Here is a 25,139-nt window from a genome sequence, read left to right on the forward strand (position 1 = left end):
TGGGGAAGCTGGACTCCTAGAAATTACAAGTATATCGACAATGCTACGAATAGGTCAAAGTATTATTTGTAGGCAAAACCCCTTTAAGAGAAAAAGTGCCCTTGTCACCCGTAAGTTGAAATCTGATTGGTTGCTATGGGCAACCAGGCCGCCATTTATTCAGATACGATACGCCCCGATGGCCTGAGGAGAATATGATCGGATATTTAGCAATATATTCCCACAAAACTAGCGTTTTTTTAGTAATTGTAGCCCAAAACCTGGAAAACATATGTGTGAGGAGATACAATGAGAAACAGAAGACATAAGGCTGACCTGAAAATAACCACGCTGTATCTTTTCCAAAATAAATTACTTTTAAACAGAGAACAAAACTGTGACAACATGGAGGCCAATGCGACCTCCCCTCAGAACGACCGACAATGACAGGAATGATAGCTCGGGTGACGAGGCATTTAAAAGACCCTGCACCCGTTGTAGTTGCAGATTACAGATTAGTTCAGATTAGTTACAGATTAGTTCAACTATGATTCTCCATTTTGTTGCACAAAATGATGCTATAGTCATAAAAAAACATCATTCCAGCTAAAGTGCTTCATTCAGCATTTGTAGGATTTCAAGCAAAGTGGGGGGGGGAATGTGTTGTGGTCCAGGTGCATTCTGGGAGTAAAATCTTGCTTGTGTGTATACATTTTCTGTCTTGCCTTCGTTGAATATTTGCACATTGAAGTGTGTGCAGTCACCCCAAAGGTATTAAAGAGGACAGCTGGCGCCATTACCCGACCATCTTGAATAATTAGCTCCTAATGGCGGATGCTGTTACTTGCTTGGTTTCTTGTCTGGATAGTTTTATAATCACCTTCTCGTATTAAAATGCTCTGCCGGCACATGCTTCCTTCTTAACGTCTCTTCAGTCGCCTCTTCTTATGGAGAAATACTGTATGCACGCCCTTGAGGGAGAAAAGAGAACATTAAAAGTCATCAGGGAAATTAATAGTTCTATAAAGGACTAGTACAAGGTATACATTTCATGCTGAGCTATGGAAATCCAACAAAGAGAGTACATGTGCAGACATCATCCGACATTACAGAGTTAAGGCCCTATCACACAGGGCGATTATATGCCCAATCAGGCAGATACTGACCCGTGTAATAGGGCCAGTGATCAGCCAAAAAATGATCACTTCCATTCTGATCTGTAAAAAAATAATCTGCCATCGACTGCACAGCGCCCCATTTAATAGATGTGCGGCTGATGGCTGAATAAAGAGGTTATCCACAATTAGAATCGACACAGCTGCTTTCTTACTAAAACAGTTCAACCCCTCTATTCCAGTTGTGTGGGGGTATTACAACTCGCTCCATTCACTTCAATAGAACTGAACTGCAAAACTACATGCAAACTAAGGATAGGTTTAGTTTCTGAAAAAAAAGCACTGGATGTTTTTGTAGGCCTGCATAACCCCTTTAAGCTACCTATAATTCTTACTTTCACCATTACTGTACAAAAACTGAAACTGCTCTAGTATTATACAGTATATATAAAGTTATTACAATTATCATACACCATTATAATGCAGACTTCAAAACACACACAAACTCTTAACTGACAGACACACTTTAACTTAAAGGACACAGGGACGGGTAAGTACTTTATGTCCGTTTCCGCAACCCTCTGCCCGCAGTGGATTTTTTTTATTTTCACAGGACTTCCTCTTTAATTTACTTTCTTCTTTCTTCCCTTCCAGACCAGCGCTTGCTTGTTGTGATTTAAGGCGACACTGTACCGGCACCTTGCCGCTGGATGTAAAGCTCCACCCGCCCTGCCCGGTTTGGCGGTCGGCCTGGCGGCATCATGGCACCTTGCGCAGTCAAACTATCGTGGCCTACAGCATCACTACCCTAGGCCTGCAGCGCCTCTCCCCGCCTCCCTTCACTTTCAGAATGCCCCTGGGCTGGAATAGAGGCAGGGAGAGAGGCGCTGCAGGCCTAGGGCACTGATGCTGTAGGCCACAATAGTTTGACTGCCTGCCCTCCCACGCCGCAAAGTGCCGGTACAAACTTGCTTTAAGGATCTGTGATCATGTGATGCTGCAAAGGTCCTAAATCTCAGAGAGAAGCTGAAAGTGGATGGAGGCTCATGTTTACAATTGTGTATGTGGGTGGCTGCATATGGCAATTTTGTCTACACTGACAATCACTGTGGACTGCATGCAGCCTTCGGGTTGTGCACCCCAGATATAAATAATATACTGCATGTATTGTTAGGAAAAACTACTGTGCAGTTGTATTCATTTGTACAGTCAACCCATTACCCCTACATTTCCCAAAAGGCATGTTTTTGCCCGCCACTATTTTTATATTACCCTAACAGAGAATAAAATAGAGACATGTAGACTGATGGTCAAAAAATAGGGACCATTCGGCATTCCCATTAAATAAATTGTAACAAATCTTGAAGGCAGTTTTGTTGCTGTTTTTGGCAGACGTAGTAGAACGAATTTGCTCTCTCATAAGCTCAAACAAACCCAGAGAACTGGAAGAAAACATTTAGCACAATTGGCGCGTACAATGCAGCGTACAGTTCCTGTTTTGTTAAGCTCTGGGCACAATTCTAGAGAACAGTAATTTGTTTTCATGGCTGAACCAGCAACAGATAAATGACAGGGAGAAGCAAAGGACTGTGCTGAGCAGAATACAATGCGAGCGGAAGAAAGACAGTGCTTGATGCAGACTAAGCGTGTCCGCTATTGGGCCAATTCAACAAGAGATTAATGAATTCAGAAATAGGGTTACATTACACAAGTCTAAGCTTTAGTGTTGGTTGTTAGTTGTACTGTACGTGGAATATACATATATATAGAATGTGCAGTGGGGAGAGGTTGGAGAATGTGCAGTGGTGCAACTTGATAGACATGTACTATAAAAAACACATTGTAAACAATACAGTCTATCTATTGGGGTCACAGCTTTGCTGGACATTGGTTTGGCCGATTATGGATAAATTTTTAGTAGTCAAGCTGTTTCCATATGATTGTGATATGTTTTAGGGCAAGAGGTCACAGTATAACAGACCTGCCATTAGTATATGTATGTATGGGGGGGGGGGGGGTCAAACAGTGTAATACCCATTTTGTTCAATTTTTAATTGTAAACTTTTAAAGATGGTGATTTTATTTAGTAAGGTGAATGCTGGATATTCCCTTCTTTATACCTGCATGTGTCTGCTAACCCATTGCTGATTTGGCCTTTCCTCCTGCACTACCCTGAGATGCCGGGGGAGCGGGGAGAATGCTACAGTCATGGCCAAAAGTTTTAAGAATGACACAAATATTATATTTTCACATGATCTGCTGCCCTCTGGTTTTTATGTGTGTTTGTCAGATGTTTTTATCACATACATAAATAGAATTACAATCATATTATGAGTAACAAAAGCTTATATTGACAGTTAGAATGAGTTAATGCAGCAAGTCAAGGACCTCTGCAATTCTCCCTGGCATGCTCTCAATCAACTTCTGGACCAAATCCTGACTGATAGCAGTCCATTCTTGCACAATCAATGCTTGCATTTTGTCAGAATTTGTTGTTTTTTGTTTGTCCTCCCGTCTCTTGATGATTGACCACAAGTTCTCAATGGGATTAAGATCTGGGGAGTTTCCAGGCCATGGACCCAAAATCTCTATGTTTTGTTCCCTGTGCCATTTAGTTATCACCTTTGCTTTATGGCAAGGTGTTCCATCATGCTGGAAAAGGCATTTTTGATCGCCAAACTGCTCTTGGACAGTTGGGAGAAGTTGCTCTTAGAGGACATTCTGGTACCATTCTTTATTCATGGCTGTGTTTTTAGGCAAGACTGTGAGAGCCGATTCCCTTAGCTGAGAAGCAACCCCACACATGAATGGTTTCAGGATGCTTTACAGTTGGCATGAGACAAGACTGGTGGTAGCGCTCACCTCGTCTCTCCGAATAAGCTGTTTTCCAGATGTCCCAAACAATCGGAAAGGGGATTCATGAGAGAAAATGACTTTACCCCAGTTCTCAGCAGTCCACTCCCTGTACCTTTTGTAGAATATCAGTCTGTCCCTGATGGTTTTTTTCTGGAGAGAAGTGGCTCTTTGCTGCCCTCCTTGAGACCAGGCCTTGCTCCAAGAGTCTCCGCCTCACAGTGCTTGCAGATGCACTCACACCTGCCTGCTGCCATTTCTGAGCAAGCTCTGCACTGCTGGTAGCCTGATCCCGCAGCTGAAACACTTAAGAGACGGTCCTGGCTCCTGCTGGTCTTTCTTGGGCGCCCTGGGTGCCCTGGAGCCTTTTTGGCAACAATGGAACCTCTCTGAAGTTCTTGATGATGCGATAGATTGCTGACTGAGGTGCAATCTTTCTAGCTGCGATATTCTTCCCTGTTAGATCATTTTTGTGCAGTGCAATGATGACTGCGCGTATTTCTTTAGAGATAACCATGGTTAACAGAAGGGAAACAATGATGCCAAGCACCAGCCTCCTTTTAAAGTGTCCAGTGGTGTCATTCCTAATTATGACAGATTGCTCCATTAACACAGGTGTGGGTGTTGATGAGGACAGGGATGGAGATCAATCACTGAAACGATGTTAGCTGGTCCTTTTAAGGCAGGGCTGCAATGATGTTGAAATGTGTTTTGGGCAATAAAGTTCATTTTCTAGGCAAATATTGACTTTGCAAGTAATTGCTGTTAAGTTGATCACTCTTTATAACATTCTGGGGTATGTGCAAATTGCCATTTTAACAACTGAAGCAGTAGACTTTGTAAAAATTAATATTTGTATCATTTTTAAAACTTTTGGCCAAGACTGTACAGTGTTCGTCTAGTTCATCTAGAGTACAGACTATACATAATAAATGAATTCAACCACCCCTCTGTAATGAGCCAACATATTGATTTTTTTTTACCTAAAGAGATGGAATAAGTAATCTCTTGAAGCACCTAATTCACAATGCAATCTATCTGAGAGCCTACTAAAGTCGGAAGATGTCCAAAAGGCAAAGACCATAATTTACATGTCAAACATCAAATTTCTTTTCCCCTTTTTAATTTTGGCAGGAAATTGACTTACTGTAAAACATTAATATTTAATGAATAAAGGACATTTCAATGATATTGCAAAGTTACGCGGATCAGCTGCAAAGTCTTAAAAGTCTTGTCTACTTTGGAATGAGGCCCCATGAACTATTTGCTATAAGAATAAACATTCATTTCATCATTAAAAAGTTGACAGTATGACAATACCAAAATCCTTCTGTTGCAAAAGTAAGAAACTAATTCTAAAATATAGCTTCAAGAAGCATTTTTGATCAGTCTTGCATCAAGTAGTGTAAGGTGCAACTAAGAACTGATGTCATTGGTCCTAAATCCTCAAGAACAAGAAAGAAATTCTAAATAATCTATGCACAATGCAAAGAGAGGAGCTTACTACGTTACATGCTACTTTTGAGCCTACTGTCTCTAAAGCAGGCAATTCCTTAGTCGTGCCATGCCGTCTCAGCTGGTGAAGCCAGGTACATAACGTACCCGGTGTCCAACTGAAGTTGGAAGACGACCTGCTGCAATTGGCACCCAGGAGCGGCGCATTGGCAGCATATGGACAAGTGAGTTCAGAATTTTAATATTTTCCTGCCCTCACCAGCCTGCCTGCAGTTTTTGACCTTCCATGGGACTTTGAGTCCAAAAAGATATATACTCAACATTTTTTGGAGAATATATGTAAATGCATTAAATTACTTATCATGTACTGATCCTGAGTTGCATTCACAATTCTGCTGAATGCTACAGGAAACTAAGCTTATAAACAGAAACACAACCGTGATGCCAACGTCAATGAGAGGGAGATCAGTCAGCATTACTGTGGTATTTCTGTTTACAAGCTTAGGGTATGTGCACACTACGGAATCCCAATGGAACATCCATTGCGGAATCCAGACAGAAGACCAGGCTCTGGCGGCCGCATGCATCTCCGCTGCTACCATAGGCTTCATTCTATGGTTTGCCAGATTCCGCCGTCCACCCGAAGAATGAGCGGGTTCATTCTTTGGGCGGACAGCAGAATCTGGTAAACCATTAAATAAAGTCTATGGTAGCAGCGGAGATGCGCGCCGCCGCAAGTGGGTGCGAGCTGCGGAATCCATGATGGGTGTTCCGTCGGGATTCCGTAGTGTGCACATACCCTTAGTCTGATTTCTGACCATGCACATACACGGTCTACCCAAAATCTCTGCAGGTACATAGAGCCTTCTCTGGCAGTTCCCTTAGTGCCTTGCATCAGGTCTCTTGGCTCATCTGCCACCTAAACCATGACCGCACACAGAAGTAACTGCCTGGTATCCGCCTGCAGGAGAAAACATCCTCATGGGATAGGGTTAAAGAGGGAAAACCAGTGGGCTACTCAGACAATGCCCTCAGAAGCTGCCCAAAGCTGGACCAATTAGGTGGCACAGCGGGCCAACAAAAGGCTCAGACGAGTTTTTAAATGTGTAGCATATGCAAGGTGGAATGGTGAACTTTGGACAGAAATACATCCCTCAGGGCACCAATCCACCCTATCCCACTCTGCAGTGAGGTCACTCTGGCGCTTATCACTGGGTGAATATTCATTAGAAGGGAAGGGCCAGCTGGACACTGAGGGTGGTAGTCTCGCCTCCAGTGCACCAAACCACCTCATTAGCATAGGGAATAAACTACAAAGTACACTGTGTCCCGTGTGCTAAAGAGACTAGAGATGAGCGTAACTCAAGCATGCTCAAGTCCGATCATTCGGTATCTGAGTACCAGTGGCTGAAGAAGTTGGATGCCGCCCTAAGGAGTCCAGGAAAATATGGATACAGCCTATGGACTTAAGTCGGGCATGCTCTCCACTTGACTCATCTCTAATAACGACATGTTAGCAGGTTAGATGTTTCTAACCTACCGATTGTTTCTCTTTAACCCTTAGACGACCCTGGACGTAGGGTTACGTCATGGAAGTCTGTCCCCAGACGACCCATGACGTAACCTTACGTCCTGGGTGTTTTTCCCGCTATGAAGCGCGCTCCGGAGCGGAGCGCGCTTCATAGCAGGTGGGGGCCGGCTGCAATCAGCAGCCGGGACCTCACCGGTAATCACACGCTGCAGCGATCGCGCTGCCACGTGTCATTAACCCCTTAAACGCCGCGACCGCGGCGTTTAAGTGTAAGTGACAGGGGGAGTCCCCTGTCACTTACCGATCGGGACCCCCGCAGTGTGACTGCGGGGGTCCCGATCAGTAAAACGGACTGCCGGAGGTCTCTCACCTGCCTCCGTGCGGTCCGATCGGCGATCTGCTACACTGAGCCTGCACAGGCAGGCTCAATGAGCAGAGCGCCGATAACACTGATCAATGCTATGCCTATGGCATAGCATTCATCAGTGTAGAAATCAAAGTAATGTATGTACAAGTCCCCCAAAGGGACTTCAAAAGTGTAAAAAAAAAAAAAAAAGTTCAAAACACTATTACACTACCCCAAAACCCCTCCCCCAATAAAAGTCTAAATCACCCCCCTTTCCCATTATATAAATAAAACATATAAAAATGAATAAATAGATAAACATATAACATACCGTAGCGTGCGTAATTGTCCGATCTATTAAAATATAACAAGCGTCATTGTGATCGGTAAACGGCGTACACGAAAAGAGGGGAAAAAGTGCGCAGATTACCGATTTTATGTTACATTATATATTTAAAAAAATCAATAAAAAGTGATCAAAACGTCCGATCTTCACAAATATGGTATTAATAAAAACTAGAGATCATGGCGGAAAAAATGACACCCCATACAGCCCCGTAGGTGAAAAAATAAAACCGTTATAAGCGTCACAATAGGCCCATTTTATTAATATTTAATTGCCAAAAAAAGGCTTTCATAAAAAAATACATATATAACATTAGAGAATCTGTGTAACCTGCATATGGTTGTGTTCGGACTGACCTATAGAATAATAGTGTCATGTCGCTGTTACCATATAGTGCATTACGTAGACACAGGAACCCCCCAAACGATACCATATTGCATTCTTATTTACGATTTCACCTATTTATATCTTCATAAATAATATATTTGGGATTCCATCATACATGTTATGGTAAAATGAAAGACGCCATTACACAGTACAACTATTCCTGAAAAAAACAAGCACTTACATGGCTTCTAGATAGAAAACTGAGAGTGCTAGAGCTCTTAGAAGGGGAGGAGGGAAAAACGAAAACGCTAAGATCAAAATTTGCGCGGTCCACTGGGTCATTTTGGGCCTGGTCCTCAAAGGGTTAAAGTATTTGCTTACTATACAGAACAGATCATTCCACTACAGGTTTTTTAAATTATGACAGTGTTCGAATATTGGAGATTTTAATAAATGCAAGGAGTGAAATTGGCAGAAAATTTGCATGCAACAAATGCTGCAACAAGGGAAACTCTATCTGAACTCACCCCTAATCTCAATAAGGGAAGAGCCACACCTTGCAGACACGCTGTAGATTTGTGCAGCAGAAAATGTACCAGAGGCAGAAGTGGATCCAAGTGGAAGGGAGAAGGATAACATTTTCCCTTATATCTCCCCTTCCATATGGATCTTCTTCTGCCTTCGGCGCATTTTCTGCTGCAGAAAATATACAATGTGTGTTCCTCGCCTTAAGAACTAGGTCAGATATCTGCCTCTAAAACAAGCAGCACAAAGCTGTGCATTGCAATAAAAAACAAGAATCTAAACTATTTCCACTCAAAACCACCCAAAATATATATCTTTTTTTATACTTTTCTCCTTCTCTTGGCCCCCTTTAGCACACAGTAGTAATCTGTAGGATGGTATCACATGATGCATTCCATCTTTTCACTCCCTTTCTGCTCCACATAACTTTAAGTCAATATCCTCATCCCTCCGGTACAGTAGCTGTAAATATAGTCATAAGCAAGTTCTCTAGTCAGTCTCCTTTCCCCTCTGGCAGCTGTAAATATAATCCCCAACTCCTGCAGGTAGTTAGATAAGGATTGTACCATATGTCTGAGGCAGCAAAAAAAAAAAAGTACTTTCCTCCACACAAGTCATTCAGCTTTGCAGTATATTGCTGTGCTATGGCCCTGGTCCTCTTGTGACAAGTCACATAAAAGCAATTTGTATAGGCTGTTCTATAAACACTGGATCACTACACCATAAAAAAAGGAATGAGGACCCAGCAGTGAGGATAATGAGTGAGCGTGTGTCTCACAGACAGCACAGTGGGTGGACATGCACATTGGCATACACTTTGATCATCAGGTGGTGCCATGCTCTGTAAGAAAATATAATCTTTCAATGGCTGCAGAAGAAGCTTTATACAGGAGAAGAAGGCGGGGAGGTAGTCCTCTGGACGGCTCCCCACCTGTGTCTCTCCCTGTCAATCATCCCTCCGAGCGTGCTGACGGGCAGAGAGCGGTGACTAGACATGGACGGGGAGCTGCCCAGATGACTACCGCGCACCCAGGTAATAAAACTTCTTTTTCACCCCTATAAAGCTTCTGCTGCAGCTGCGGCCGGTACATGGTGCGGGCTGCTCAGGAGCTGTATACAGTTCTCTAGAGAACCGTATCAGCCTAATTGGGCTGATTGGTTCCCTTGAAGTGTAAAATAATAAACTGTATACATAGCTGTTCACAGCTCATACCTATACACCTGTCCGCAGCCGCCGCTGAACCTTTAGAGCGTGTCTCTGAAGTGACGGGCCACTCAGCCAATCACTGGCCGCGGCACTATTCCCTCCACCCAGTAATTGGCTGAGCACCCTGTCACTTCAGAGACTGGCTCTAAAGTTCCAGCTGTCGGCCGTGCATTGCTATTACACGATAATCGTTTCTTCAGCTGATCATTGTCTTTATTAGACGGAGCAATAACGTGCCGAATCGGCCTGATTAAGCAGATTATTGCTTACTGTAATAGGGCCTTTAGCTTAGTTTCTGGCTTAGGAGTAATTTTAAAATATAGTGGAAAATTAGAAAACAAAATCACAAAATCTTAAAAAAGATAGACAGCAGAAGCATTCATTCCCCATCTCACCAGGCATAGCAGGAGTGTACCGATCCCAAAGGAAATACTCGCACCCATTAGATATTTACAGCATACCCTGTGTATACGCCATAATTGTCTTTGATAGAAATACCAATTTAGTATCGATTTTTTTTTTTTGGCAAACAAGACAGAGAATAACCACACAATCTCCTGCAAGGGATTCTATATTCTTCTTTAAACACCTATTACATTTTCATTTCTAAAACAATGCAGTTTGGTTTTGCCAGAGGCTGTTACCTTAATAGGCTCTTTATCTGGAAATGAAAGTACATTATTCTGCCTGCATAAACCCAGATAAGAAGACACAGCGTCCATTGTTACTGAAATGTCAAGTAAATCTGCGATGTAGGATGGTCGTGAGCTTCACAAATATTTTCAGGATCCGTTTAGACGGCTTTGCAGATTAAATTAAAAGTATCCTATGGTTGCACCCACCTCCTGGATTGTTATCCTTGTAGTGCTGTGAGTGAGATCTGCTCCTCAAGCAAAAAGAGAGAAACTCGCTCCAGACTTATGCAGTTACAATGGGTCTTGTTCTAATCATTAGTAGAAATGTCTTGGACATAAAAGGGGAACATTTATGAAGACTGTGCCATTGGCTTACGTCAGGGAGAAGGTGCAGATTCGCCCCTTCTCCCTGGCATATGCTAGCCCTGTGGGCGGGCAGGGGGCGCGGCAAAACAGGGAGGGTTGTGGTCTCCTCCTGCACCGGATTTACTCCTGCCCACATTCTTAGTGAATCCAGCGGGGCAATTGGGTGCGGGGCCTAATTTAACGAGTACACCGGTCTTCATAACTGTCCCCCAAAATATTTTCTTTTATGCATAAATATTGCCACCTGTATAGGTCTCTAAGAGTTCAGAGCCATCTTCATGCATAAAGCCCATAAAGTGGGTTGTCACTCCCGAGACAAGTAGCCAGGCTGTAGTCAGAGGGGGACACCAGAACTTACCCAGTGTTGAATATATCCACTACAACTGGTCTGGTATTAACTGCAACTAGACCATTCAGGGAATAGAATCACAATGACATAATTCTATTAGAATTGAGTGAACTTTGAGCATGCTATAGCTGTATCCATGTTTTCCAGGCAGCCTTAGGGCTGCATCCAACTTCAGCAGCCACTGCTAATCAAATGCTGCATGCTCAGGTTTGGACAAATTCGGACATGCTCAAAGTTTGCTCAACTCTTTTCTACCCATTCTCCTAGCTTTTACCTGACCTTATCTTCAGGTTTCCTCAAACTGAGGTTGTTGATTTATCATTCTGTGCTTTATTCTATGTAATTGTTGTTTACAATTAGAGATGAGCAAACCTCGAGCATGCTCGAGTCCATCCAAACCCGAACTTTCGGCATTTGATTAGCGGTGGCTGCTGAAGTTGGATAAAGCCCTAAGGCTATGTGGAAAACAGTCATTGGCTGTATCCATGTTTTCCAGACAACCTTAGAGCTTTATCCAACTTCAGCAGCCCCAGCTAATCAAATGCCGAACGTTCGGGTTCGGATGGACTCGAACCCGAACCCAGTTCGCTCATCTCTATTTACAATGGATCACATAAAACTTTTTTTTAATGTATTAACATATTCACCTTGATACAGAACTTACAATTTACAAAAAAATTACATCAGTTTTTAAAGGTGCTCTAATACTGGGGCTTGAATATGTTGGGTTGGCTTGCCCCTTTTCTGGCCTGCTCTGGCCTCCTGGTGGGGTGGGGACGCGGCTGGAGCCGTCACCTAGTGGTGTGTATGGTAACTTTGTAAATAGTTGCAGTGGGGGTGGAGGAGGTATAGCTTTAAGAGTTGGAAGGGTTATGTGGGCGCCCTGCGGGTTTTATCCATACAAGGGGAAATACCACAATTGGTGATGTACAATTGGTTGGATCTGAAACTAAGATAAAGGTCATAACTTCTGGGCGGGAGGGGGGATTAGAAATGTCTTTTGTTTGTTTTTTAGATATTACAATGTAATGTAAGGTGATACTGTTTCTATATGAAAATAATAAATTATTAAAAAAAAAATGTAAAATACTGGGGCAGAAACCTACCTTTATAGTGTCTTTTTATTTCTTTTTTGCTTTGGTCCCAGTTCTTCCAAAACAGTCTGGAGCGGACATTTTACCTCCTGATGGAGGACAAATCCCCTTGTACATTGTCCATCACAGCAGAACAGAACCCAGGTACTCCACAGATAAAGTTTCATTATGCAAAAGTCAAAGACTTTCACAGTGTTGGTTTATATAAATTAAAAATGGAGATAAGAATGAGTAAAAGGAAAATATACTAAAAAGTTAATCTTAAAAAAATATGATTGTTCATTGAGGTAGTATTGTGTTACATCACTGTCTCTGAGCAGTTTTTGCTAAACAGAACTTTCATCCAACTTTTCAACCAATTGCGTGTGTTTCCTCTTCTCCAGGATCTTGCTGAGCTCCTCTGTAAAGGAATTATACAACGGTGAGCTTGCCTCATCATTTTGTCTTAAAAGCATATAACTATTTCCATTCATTTTCCTTAGCATGTTGGGAAGGGTGCTGATCCCATTGGTAAACTCTGAGGGAAGAGGTGGAGGTGGTGGTGGAGGAGGAGGGTTCATTTTGCTTGGAGGGCTAGTTGGTGCCTCACCGGGAATAATCTGAAGACAACCGTCAGAGTAACTGTTCATCTCGTCGGACTTGTCTTTGAAGTTTGATGATACGGTCTGAAGTTCTACGATGTTCATTCTGGAGTTGGTCGTGCTGTATTTACCTTTCCTTTTTTGCTGGCAGGATACATAGAGTAAGACAATACATAGAACAAAACAAAGCCCACCAAGGATAGTTATTATAGAAATGTACACAAACTCCAACTGGGAAGAGCCTTGCGGTGCTGGTGTTGGCAACTGTACAATAGGAGTAGGTTCAGAGTATATTGTGCCTTTTGGTAACTCCAACAAAACACTAACGTTGTATGAAGTCACTATGGCCTGCAAGCCGCTTTCTTCGGAGTAACAACTGTATTCACCACTGTGTTCTAGAAGAGCATCGGTGATGAGAAGTCCATCAATACCCACTCTAAGATGAGCATCATCACTCTCCAATGGGTTTGAACCATTTACAAACCACTTTGGCTTAGCCAGATTAGAACGTAGGTCACACTGCAGGAGAACATCATCGCCTTTCAAAACCGTCCGCATTTTCTTCCAAGGTGCAGCTGCAAAATAAAAAGATGTGTATAATTACAGCCAAGACCACAGTTTAGAAGATAAAATGTCAGGATCTATTATTAGGCTTGGGATGGAAAAGAATCAATAGAAGGTCTAGTGAGCCTATATATATTTACTGCTCAATGAAGCACAAAGAATGTGTTTAGATTCTCCCTTCTGCTCTTAACCTCGGTTCTCCGCAGCCCAATATTGATTTGTCAGATCTGATTTCGAAAATCCTAGATGATAAATTATGGGCACCAAGTTTGTGCCATGAATACCAATACGGATCCCTCACACTGAAAGCATAAAACGAGGATAGCCTCCTTCTTCAGTATCTGAAACCTCGATATAGGTGGGATCTCTAATACAAGATTCCAGTGTCATAATAATGAATGGCTTCTGGAGTTTTACTGTCTTACTTATCATAGACAACTACATATTTATTTAACATTAGCTTAATGCCTTGCCAAAAATATCCTTGGCACAGGTCTCTCCCACAAAATGCTTTGGGTTTGTTTTAGTATTGGAGTGGGAATGTAATAAACTTAAAGGGGAAAGGCAGCCAAAACTATTTTATGATATGTCATAGAGCACATTGGTCTAGGATCTCAGACCACCAATGATTTCATGATGAGAGGGCTCTACACCTTTTTGGCACTCCATTAAATGTGCTGGGAATGTTTGGTTTTTTTTTTTTTTGTTTTGTTTTTAGGTACAAATCAGTCAGCAGTGTTCCCAAAGCACAGACATCACCATTGGAAATCCATAACTGGATTTCTCCTTTAAGCATATTCTACTTCAAACAGATTCATAAATCCACCATCCACTTAAGACCCTGGGTTACCAGCCTCCATTTTGCACCAACATTTGAACAGGATAAAAATCTTCATTTTCTGTAAATCCTTATTTTTAGAAATTCTCTTTAAATAAGGAAGAATTATTTCAGTATTATTTTTTTTTATTAAAATAATTCCTCAAGCAGCAGGGGGTAAAATTACTTATTACAACGTCACTTTGATGGATAATATTACCATTACAACGTCACTTTGATGGAAAATATTACCGTAAAATGTATCAGTGACAACTGTAGTATAAAAGAACATTACCAATATTAATATACTACAGAAAAGAACTGTATAAACAATCATTAAATTATGTTCTTCTGTGAGGTATAGCTATAGGGGGCCGCAGTGGTCGCAATGGTAACCGGGCCCCAAAGCACCACATCTGTGTGACATGACTCATACAAAACCCTACTGCTACTCTCTACAGAGCTGGCTGGACCCTGGAGGCTCATGATTGTCCAGCCACACCGTTTCTTTTTCACTCTCCAAGAATAGCATAAAATAATATAAGAATTTATACTCTCCTAACTAATCCTCTACTGTTTCCATTCCAGTGCTACACAAGTTCCACCAGTCTCTGAATATCTTAGTTCCTCTTGACACAAACATGTCACTGCTGCAATCAATCACTGGATGTAGATGGGCACCACCAGCATTTAAAGGAGAAGCCTGTCAAAATTAAAAAATCCGGTGCAGGGGACATAATAAAGAAAGAATACTTACCCATCCCCATGCCCTCTGCATAGCTGCATTACTGCTCCCGAACCTCCGCTGGTCTACTGCAGCATCATGACTCAGCTGATGGATTTCCAATTCAGCCAGTTGTGACATACCGGGAAGCTGGGAAAAAATTTATTCCAGCAGCAGTCAGAGCCAGTGATGTGGCGCTGTGGGGGCATGGGGAGGGGTAAGTATACTTTCTTTCTCCCCATCCCCAGCCTGCACCGGATTTTTTTTTTTTTTTTTTTTGAGAGGGACAAGGAAAAACAGAGACTGGCAGGACCAGGAAGAATTTGAACAGGAGTGGTGGGGAATTGGTAAGGCAAGTATGATTTTGTCCTACCTCAACAGTTCTGGTGTATCTAGAAAAGGGGTCAGTGACAGAATGATGTGCCATATATATTAAAAGGGGGGATCTTCTATATTGATGGATATACAGCCAACCATGAGGTGATCTAACAAAGACTAGAGTGTCTAAGGTGTTGTTAACTTCTATTTATTCAATAGGCTGAATATAGTCTACTAGTGACTATGTATGGTCCATTTCTAGACGTATACTGTTATATTGCAGGACACGTATGTCTGCCTGTGCTTCGGAGTCCCAAAATATAACAGTATGTGCTTAGAATGGACTGGTAGACTGTGTTCAATCCATTGACCTCAATGGACCCAGTGTGAGTATACATCAGCATATCATTCTACCCAATTACAACAGTTTCCATGAACATAGGGTACTTTTTACAGTACATCTGAACATAGCCTTAGATGCTTAGTAACATGCAGTAAGTGTTTCATGCAATTTGTATACACACTTTGATACTACTTAAAATCTTTGGTGAGATTTATGTAACTTTTTCCCATTTCGGAATATTGCATCCATTAGGATATTTGCTCCCCTGTGCACACTAACACCTTCCACTTCTGTGTTCAGCTCTCTTATATAACTGTGCTGGGACTGTACTGCTGCTATGTTCAGCACTGTACGTTTGGGAAGTTGGTGAGGAAACTTGGGTAACATTACAACTTCCTGAGGCGTAAAATCTTAGCTAACTGATCCCGCGTGAGTGCTTTTTGTAGAAGCATCTGTTGCTTTTTCATACACTTCATATCCTTTTGGATGGGTCTCTTCAGCTAAACCGCGAATGCAAAAACATAACAATGCTAAAAATAACATCATAGATTTACTGCTTATTTTATACAAGCAACGTGTACATAGACTCTTAACTCCTCCAGCCCTGCGTTGACGGTCTCCCAGGCTTAGCAGCGAGCTCATTAAGTCTGGTTTTGTTGCTAGCATGCAATAGCGATGTTGTAAAATAAACAGAGCATTTACCCTCATCTGTGTCGTTTATACATCCTCTGTTACCACTCTGCATATCCTGCGTCATCTGTGCCCTGCAAGCAGCCAAGAACAACAAATTCATACAGTGCAGTGTGATGACAATCTCAGGCCTCAAGTCAACTGGAGCTACAAGACGGAATAAAAAGAAGCAGGAAAGGAGCCAGAGAGGAGAGAATTCTTGAAGACATCAAGAAAAAGAGTGGTCACTCCGCCATATTATTTTATAACAAACTTTTAATTTGTTCTTTTACGTTTTTTTGTTTTTTTTAAAGTTCATTTATACTCGATGCTTTTCAGCCCTAAAGGCCCCCATACATTTTATACTAAAGTCGGTCAAATCCACCACTGGTATATAGAGTCTCCATTAACAGATGATGTCAGTGGACACAAGGGTCGGGCATGATGTAGTTTCACTGACTGATCCTTTTGTTCTTGGAGGGATAAGCCAAAGCCATTCTTTCTACAAGCCTCACAGTATACATTATACTTGTCACTCCTCCCTCTTCCTCTGCACTGCAGAGAGTATATAAAGAGGTTTTCCACTTAAAACTTACTTGTCCCCGATCCACAAGATAGGGAACAAGTAATAGATCTGACCTCCGTACCCTCCTAGTCATTTCCAGATCAGCCCCCAGCTCCTTTATTTTGAATACAGCCACGGGTACAGCATGTGACCCAAGTCTTTATTCATTCTCTATGGAGTCGCCAGAAAGAGACAAGTGTTGTACTCATCTCCCTACAGCGGCTCCGCATGCCCACAGCTCTATTTAAAACTAAGGAGCAGGGGGGTTCGGAGGTTTGACTCCCCCCGATCTCTTAATTGTCCCCTAAGTTAGTTTTAAGTGTAACACCTCTAAAGGTAAAAGATACAAATAATTTCGGCTATTTCCCTGTTTAGGTAAGACTTATTAGCTATTTCACATCTCTCTCTCAGCAGGGAGGAAGTAATAGGTTGCAGTAATTCAAGTTTCCTCCTACTGTGCCCCATATTGTAGGCAATGAAGTATGCAACCTGCAAGTGAATGAAGCTAAAAGAAACAACATGGATCACACATTTTTTAAAATTTCTGCAGGATATATCCAATGATTTTATGTATATGGCTCACTGGAGGTATACTTTATAAAGTTTCATGAAATTGATAGTCCACCGACACAAAGGAGACAAATGTTTATTGTGTTATGCCAGGGGGCAGGCTGTAGGCAAAGTCTGTCCCAGACAACCTTTTTAAACTCCCATAAAGCCTTTTTTTAATTTTTTTAAATGGTTTATGTTTCAGTCCCTCGCCATCTTGTTATTATACTATGCTTCAGCGAGAGGAACCAGAGTAAAGTTAGACTTGCAATAAAGAAGAAAAGCCCTTACCGGCCATGTGATGTAAGAGGTTGTCGACACGTGTTGCCATCCCAACCACAATATGGATTCCTGGCCAGGATGCAGTCATAGCATGAACTGTATTGATTACAGCCAGACAGAGGTATCTGGAGGACTCCGCTCTGGGAGCCAATATACAAGCTATTCTGAAAGAGCAAATGAGAGGATGTATATAATGCATTGTATGGATCAATGTGTGTATATATATATATATATATATATATATATATATATGTTATAAGATAATTTGTCCACTTATCCTGAGTGAGATAATTGAAGAGATATACACAATAGGTCCGACAAAGGATTGCTGCTCTGGCTGCCAGACAACTTTGAGACGAGTTAAAAAGAGTTTACTCTACAATTCATATAAACTGATGCAGAGGTAGAGTACATACTGTCTTCTTCCCAAAAGCAGCTTGTTATAGTAAATTACATAAGCAGAAAACAAGCCCAAAGCGATCCTTACAAATCACTGCTTGATCTCAACCCAAACCAATTACATGGCCCGTCTGAATCTGTAAACCAGTTATAGGAACACATAAACAACACAGTATTAAAAGAAAACTCCAGACAAAACCAATATATTGAGTAATACCTAGTGCTGGGCCAAAAGGGGTAACTAGCTTCTCTCTCAGTGCTTTGAATTTCTGTCATTTAAAGGGGGTGTCCAGGAAGCAGACATCAAGGGCCTATTGGCCACTGCCTGTAGGTGTGGTTTCACCTGCACTCAATGACTGCAACATGGCACCCACCCCCTCTTGTCTTGGAAATATACAGAAATTTGCAACAACAACCAGGAACATTCCCTGTGAGGCACAGCTATTTGACACGTTCAATGTGTTGTCCATGGTGCTGAAAACAAAGCAAATTTCTGCGTTAATTTTTGACTGGCACATGAACACCTTCTCCCATTGGAAAAACTTGTACTTGATCCAATATGTCAGCTTCCAAGATGGCGGCCATGTTCAGGACATAGCCTGAAAGATAGGTCCCTCACCCATTGCTAGGGTATTCAGATATGTCATTTTCCCTTTTGTTTCTGAAATAAAGATGTGTCCTGAGACTTTTGACTCACCCTGTATATTGTTTGGCCTTCTATAAAAACCAAATAAGTTAGGAAATCAGTCGAAGGATATTTTGTATAGAAAAAACACTAATGTGTAAGACGTGTGTGAACTAGCACCAATATAACAAAGGCTTGTCGTAAACGAGAGATAAGCTGCTAGAAATACTAATATTTGGTAATACTTTCTCTTGCTTTTGCTTCCCATATATCAAATGAGGGAGCCCAAGCATTTTTATTTTATTCCCTGGAAACTCTAAATATTTGTCTGAGCGCAGCCAAGTGATAAGTAATGACGTCTCCAGACTGCCAGAGCTTGGGATCTGCAAATGAGCAGTAGATGCAAGGAACCATCAATATCTGCAGCCGAGGAGCCAAGTTCTTGGTAGAAAGACAATCCTCATTTCATGTCTTTTTCAGCAGTTATACATTTCTTGTATCCTAAGATCCTAAGATGCTTCTTAATGTCCATTATGAGAAAAATACAGGGTTCACCTGAGTTAAATAATTTCTGTGGCTTTCAGCCACCACTAAGAGGGATGGGAAGATTTATGGAGCATCTACTGAACTCAATGCCACTGCAGTTTTTGATGCATTTTTTACGCCAAAGCTTAAAGTAAATTGTAAAGGAATAAAAAGGCAAGACATCTCCTTTTTGCTGCATTCACATCTGTCTTTGGCTCTGCAGCCCAGGGAGTAAATACTCCAACCCTTCTCCCTGTATCTATACAGTCTCTCCTTCTGTTTTTATTAACCATGGGGTTGCCGTAGTGGGATCAACAGACATTTATAGGTCATGGTCATATTTAGAAAAGTTATTTAGCTATATTTACATTAAACTAATGAGAACACATGAAAAATTAAAGTGTTCCTGTCCCTTTCAAAATACTTTTCACTTGTCAAAAGTTTTGACATTTTGATCAGCCATGATCCAGTAGTTGAAATCCAGGCCAATCCCTAGAGCATCAGCGAGAAATGCATGGCTATGTTCTCTGTGCACTTAAAATAAGTCTTTTTTGTAACAATTGGCCAGGATCTAAAACACCCAGACCCCAGTATCTCTACATACAGTATGAGAGTGCCCATTTAACATTATTTAGGCTGGTCATACGCATTAGTTATTTTGGCCAAACTCACTAATTTCTGGCCAGAACATCCAATGTGTGTGGGTGGCCAAAACTTCCCCAGTGGCGAATGTTAGGAAAAAGGAGCTTCAGGCTGCTGGATTTCAATATATTTCTTCTGTGTGCATGCTTGTGGGTGTAAGAGTTTTTTGCATACTTCCCAGAATTATCAGTGGTCAGGAAAGGCCTTTAAATCTCCCCTCAAGGAGAACTAATATCTGTTTGGTCCAGGACAATGGGCCTTCTCAATAGCCAGTTAGCACCCTGCTCTGCACTGACGAGGGGCAATAACCCTGAAACAGCCGTCTACAGATGGGTATTCTTTCTTTTTGGAGAGATTTTTTGGTTAGGCATATATCCTCATGTTCTGTGACTCCTAGTTGGAGTGAAATGCTTACAAAAGGAGAAGTCACTACCTCAAGGCGGTATGAGATATTTACTTTACATATCCATTCTTCCCATGCAACAAGTGTTAAACCAACATCTGCCTAAAGTGAATGGCTGGTTATCCTAGCTAGATATCACTATTTATAATGGATATTGAATGAGAAATTTATTACTGGTTCTCGGGAAAAAAAAATCTGTTGAAGAATGAAAGTAAATCAGAGACTGTTGCGGAAGGACAGATGCTGTAAACCATGACTTGTAAAATTCACAATCATATCTCCTCTAGTGCTGAATTTGTTGCCTGTACATTGGACTACTGCAGCTTTTACACAAGACCTTGAGAGAGAAGGTAGAAGGACACAGGATTATTTCCCTTTTACAACCCCTTTGCTTCATTCAGCGATTACAGTTGGTGTTGTTTGCATTTTTCTTAAAGGGCTTATCAGAAGGAGCCTATGCACACTGTATACTGTATATGTTTATTGACCCCACTGATTTTTCCAAGAAGCTAATGTGTAAGTAAGCTTCTGACTGTCCTCAGTTGACAGATGTCGAGGAAACCAAAGATTATGTAAGATGGATTTTGGCCTATGGAAAATGCTACAAGAAGTGTCTGGCTATGGCTTGTATGCTACTACTGAATAAATCTGCTATGGTGGGCAATGTGTATCAGGTTAAAGGAAACCGGGAAGCCGGGATGCCGTGGCGGAGCCCGCCCGACAACCGACATAGGTAACCATCCCACGGAGTCCAGCTGCTGGATCCGGTCCCTGGGCGGAGAAATCACGGCCTGAAGCGGAGCGCGCGCCTTATGCAAAGAAGGACAGATGAGTCCGACATCCATAGAAAATGACTGCTCCAATCATTTTCTATGGACATCGGACTCATCTCTCCTGCTTTGCATAAGGCGCGTGCTCCGCTTCGGGGCGTGTTTTCTCCTCCCAGGGACCGGATCCAGCAGCGGGACTCCGTGGGATGGTTACCTATGCTGGGCTCCGCCACGGCATCCTGGCTTACAGGTTCCCTTTAAGGGGCAACAAAAATGAGACATCTAACTAGTGTGTGACCCGCAGTACAGTAAAAAAGCACCACTCCTGTTCTTGGGCTCTGCTTGGTATTGCAGCTCAGCCTTATTATAGTTAATATGGCTAATCTGCACTTCTAGTAACAACCCCAGACAAAGGAGTAAAGCAAGGCATACCATAAGATAAAAATTGGCAGAAATCTGCAATTCTGACCATTCCAACCAGCCATCAATTTTATACACAGATGATTTAAAAAGTCATCAGTCGTGTTGGAATTCTTTGGCTGCAAATAAGACCATTTGTGTTTATGTTGCACAATTTTTAAGGGGGTGTTCCAGTGTTTGAAAACAAGATATATGTTTCAAGGGCCAGGAAAAATTATGAAAAGAAAAAGCTATAATCTTCACCCTCCCTTCTTCTGCAGCTTCAATTCACCTTCCTCCTTTTTCCCGATTTCCTTCCTGCTTTTCAGACGAAAGCTTAGAGCACAACCTGCCTGCTCAACCAATCACAGGCTGCAGTGATGTCCTGTCTCAGTGATTGGCTGAGTGAGCAGGTCCTGCACTGAGCTCTTGCCTTGAAAGCAGGAATATAACAGGAGATCAGAGGACTGGAAGGAGAGAAATGGGAACTGCTGGTGTTTAGCAGGAGACCAGGAAGAGGTGACTTTAGCTTTTTCTTCTACTTTCCCCTGGTTCCAGCAAAACATGAATTGTCCTTAAAAAGCCTAAATGCCCCTTTCTTAAGCTTTCTCATGTGCTTGCCATTTTAGTCTGGCAGATTACTGGTGTGATCATTTATATGAACAATTTTGTTGTACGACTGATCAGTTGCATTATGGTCAATCAGTAATAATCTTATGTCTATGGCTGGCTTTACCAAAGGAAAAAAAAAAAAGGAAGCAAATACATGCTATTTCTATTTTCGTGGTAATAATTATGGAAAATTAACGTTAAGAGAGAATTCCAAACACTTTAGCATCAAAATGAACACTTGATATTACAAATTAAAACACAGATCCATTTTAATGTAACATTCAAGAGCCACCATCCGGGCCGAACCTTACAGACAGACATACATTACAGTATCACATTGAATTATAATGGCAGCTTCTACAGAAAACTAGAATATCCTACCTGTTTTTTGGATATGACCATATTTTCAACAGCTTGCAAGGTTTTAAAAACCTGTATTTCTTCAATTATGTGAACTTTGTTGTTGATAACTACGGCCTTGTGAATCCAGCCATTGTCTGCAGGAAAAAAAAAAAGAGGAGGAAGATTAGACGTCTGATTGCGATGGTATTTCTGCCCTCATCAGTACACGATATGGAAACCATGGCAATACCGAGTAAATAATGAAGAGGAGTACTAACATGCCAGAAATATCTCTATTCAGGTTAGAATAAATAGTTCTGTAATTTTAAGATGGATCCGTGCCAGGATGCAGCCACAGCTAGCTAGCGGGAATCGCTTGCACGGTTTTTAGCTTTATACATAAGATAGCTGTTGGCAAATTGATTGTTCATCAAACGGCTATCTTTTCTGACCTGCCATGAACACGAATGCTTAACCATGTACGTGACATCAATGGGAAGAGGGAAGACCACTGCTACCAGACTCTTCTAGCATTGACTTATCTCCCTGGATTGGTCATTGAAATCCATTATCTCCAATCCTTCTCTCCCCCAACATCCACGGTCAGAGGAGACTTGGGAGGCTTAATAGAATGAAAAATAAGACCATTGTTTTGGGGGGGCTGTTAAGATATGAAAATTCTTGTAGGCAATGATGTGGTTCATTGATGGCATATGAAAAACTCATAGTAAATGTGATCACCACAGAACTAAATGTAGCAATATCATATCCTTAGAGGGAAGCTGTCATCTGTTTCATGCTACACAAACCATTGGCAGCATGAAACACAATCAAGCAGAGAGAAATGGGAACAGTACGATTTACTCTAAAATGCTTGGACCTTTCAGAGAAAGTTTAAAACAAAGTCTTCGGGACCTACAGTAGGTAACTGGTCTTTGAGGCGGCTCACCACCTGCTGGCCTTGAGTGATGCATCTGTACCTAGCAATGCTTAGGAACAGACATCAAGGCCAGCAGGGTGGGAAGCAGCTGCCAGGACCACCTCCCGTGATTACTTATCTGGGTTCAAGCAGATTTTTTTAAACTATGGCTTCTCTGCAACGCCTGAGCATTTTACAGTGAATTATAGTATCCTGGAGCCCCAATGCTTGTATCTGTTTTATACTATTCATAGTATGACAGGTTTACGTTAAGGACATCTGCCTCTCAAAAGACAACTTCTGATTAAAGCACTCTCTTCTGGAAGTTTCATCACCTATACATTTTCCCTTAAAATGAATGGCCGATCATGCAGTAGATAGGCCTGGATCTGCCAAGGCAGGAGCTGCTCTTACATTGTGGCTCCATACTCTAGCGATGGCCTAGTAGCATATACAGACAGGGGTCATCTTTAAAGAAAAATTTATATATACATTGATATATAGATATATATATATTTATATCAATCATTCTAATACTTTTCTTCTTTTAACTATTTGGGGTCAGTGGCAGAGAAAACCTATTACCGAATCATATTTTTAGAGTGTGGGAGGAAACTAACTAGTAAAAAACCATGTGGATACAACAAACAGACGTCACCCTGATAAGGCGAACAAGGTGTAAACAGAGCCTTAGGTGATTCCAAAATCAGCAAAATCCACTGCGTAGGATGAGGAAATAGGTTCACGTATTGGGAAACCTACATTGATGTAAGACAATAGCATGGATAACAATTACCTATGTTACACTAGGCATAATATAAATTTTTACTTATACAATTAAATATTCTGATTAAAAAAGATAGCTTGTAAGCTACAGAGGACTGAAGGGGCAGTCTGTATTATGCTGTGAAGAAAGGGTTGGGAGTAGGGATGGTCCCAACCTGCCGAGGTTCGGGTTTGTATGAACCCGAACGCTCGGCATCAGATTCCCGCTGTCTGCCTGCTCCGTGCAGCGGGTTGATACAGCGGGAGGAACGCCTGGAAAACTGGGATACAGCCTATGGTTATGGCTGTATCGCAGTTTTCCAGGCAGTCCTCCCGCTGTATCCACCCTCTCCACGGAGCGGGCAGACAGCGGGAATCATTTCCGAGAGTTCGGGTTCGTACGAACCTGAACCGAAGCAGGTTTGGTCCATCCCTAGTTGGGAGGTTTGGGCATACAGACCTGTTCCTAGAAACAGCACATCATACTGTCGTTTGTCCAGGGCGGTGACTCGGTCTACAGCGATTTGGGTATATACAATGTTCTTCTTAGAGAGAAGCTGTTGGTCTCCCATGGGCTTGACCACCTCAGATACCAGAGGATGGAGCTTCACAAAGTCAAGGACATTATTGGGGAGATCCTGTGAGGTGTTGTAGCCACCGCTCCGAAATTCATTTGTAATGCACTGTTAGGGAAAAGAATCCAGTTAGGTAAAATACTATAGTGATCTTATGATGATTTATCGGAAAATGTGATGTTTTTTCTTTTAAGGCTTTCAAAGTCATCCTTATATGGCTGCCTCAATGTTTACTTGGATAACAGCAACCAAATACAGAACAAAGGCTAAAAATAACCATTTTACAAGTGTCTGCTGAATACGCATGGCTTCCCATTAGCTTTTATACTTTCTATATCCACATTATGTAAAAAAAAAATATTTTTCAATTATTTACAAATCTAAAAAGGTACTTCAAACGGAATTCTGCTGCTTTGAATTCAGTCAATTATCTATCCTATATTACTATAGAATTCTCATGGATGTCCATGATGCTGAGGGTTGGGATGTTTGGTGCGGCCCACAGACTGGAGATTTGTTCTAGACACCTGTGCTTGGTGGCAATATGGAGAAAAAATTGGGGTCACCTGTGTTAGTCTATGGAAACTGTGGACTTGTTCTGACCCTACAAAACATGTATGTAT

General features: G+C 41.8%; 1 protein-coding gene across 2 annotated transcripts in view; it reads right to left on the bottom strand.

The window, feature by feature from the left end:
• Positions 1–337: 337 nt before the first annotated feature.
• SEMA4G (semaphorin 4G) overlaps positions 338–25,139 on the bottom strand; it is a 176,555-nt gene continuing 151,753 nt past the window's right edge. For both annotated transcript variants that reach the window (XM_069980193.1, XM_069980195.1), the window contains exons 11-16: positions 24,402–24,624; positions 22,297–22,412; positions 17,550–17,704; positions 16,178–16,239; positions 12,141–13,284; positions 338–950 (exon numbers count right to left, since the gene is read on the bottom strand). In XM_069980193.1, coding sequence (XP_069836294.1) covers positions 12,455–13,284; positions 16,178–16,239; positions 17,550–17,704; positions 22,297–22,412; positions 24,402–24,624 — 1,386 coding nt within the window. In that variant the 3' untranslated portion in view covers positions 338–950; positions 12,141–12,454. The remainder of the gene's footprint in view (positions 951–12,140; positions 13,285–16,177; positions 16,240–17,549; positions 17,705–22,296; positions 22,413–24,401; positions 24,625–25,139) is intronic.

Source organism: Dendropsophus ebraccatus, chromosome 8 (assembly GCF_027789765.1).
Source record: "Dendropsophus ebraccatus isolate aDenEbr1 chromosome 8, aDenEbr1.pat, whole genome shotgun sequence".
NCBI lineage: Eukaryota > Metazoa > Chordata > Amphibia > Anura > Hylidae > Dendropsophus > Dendropsophus ebraccatus.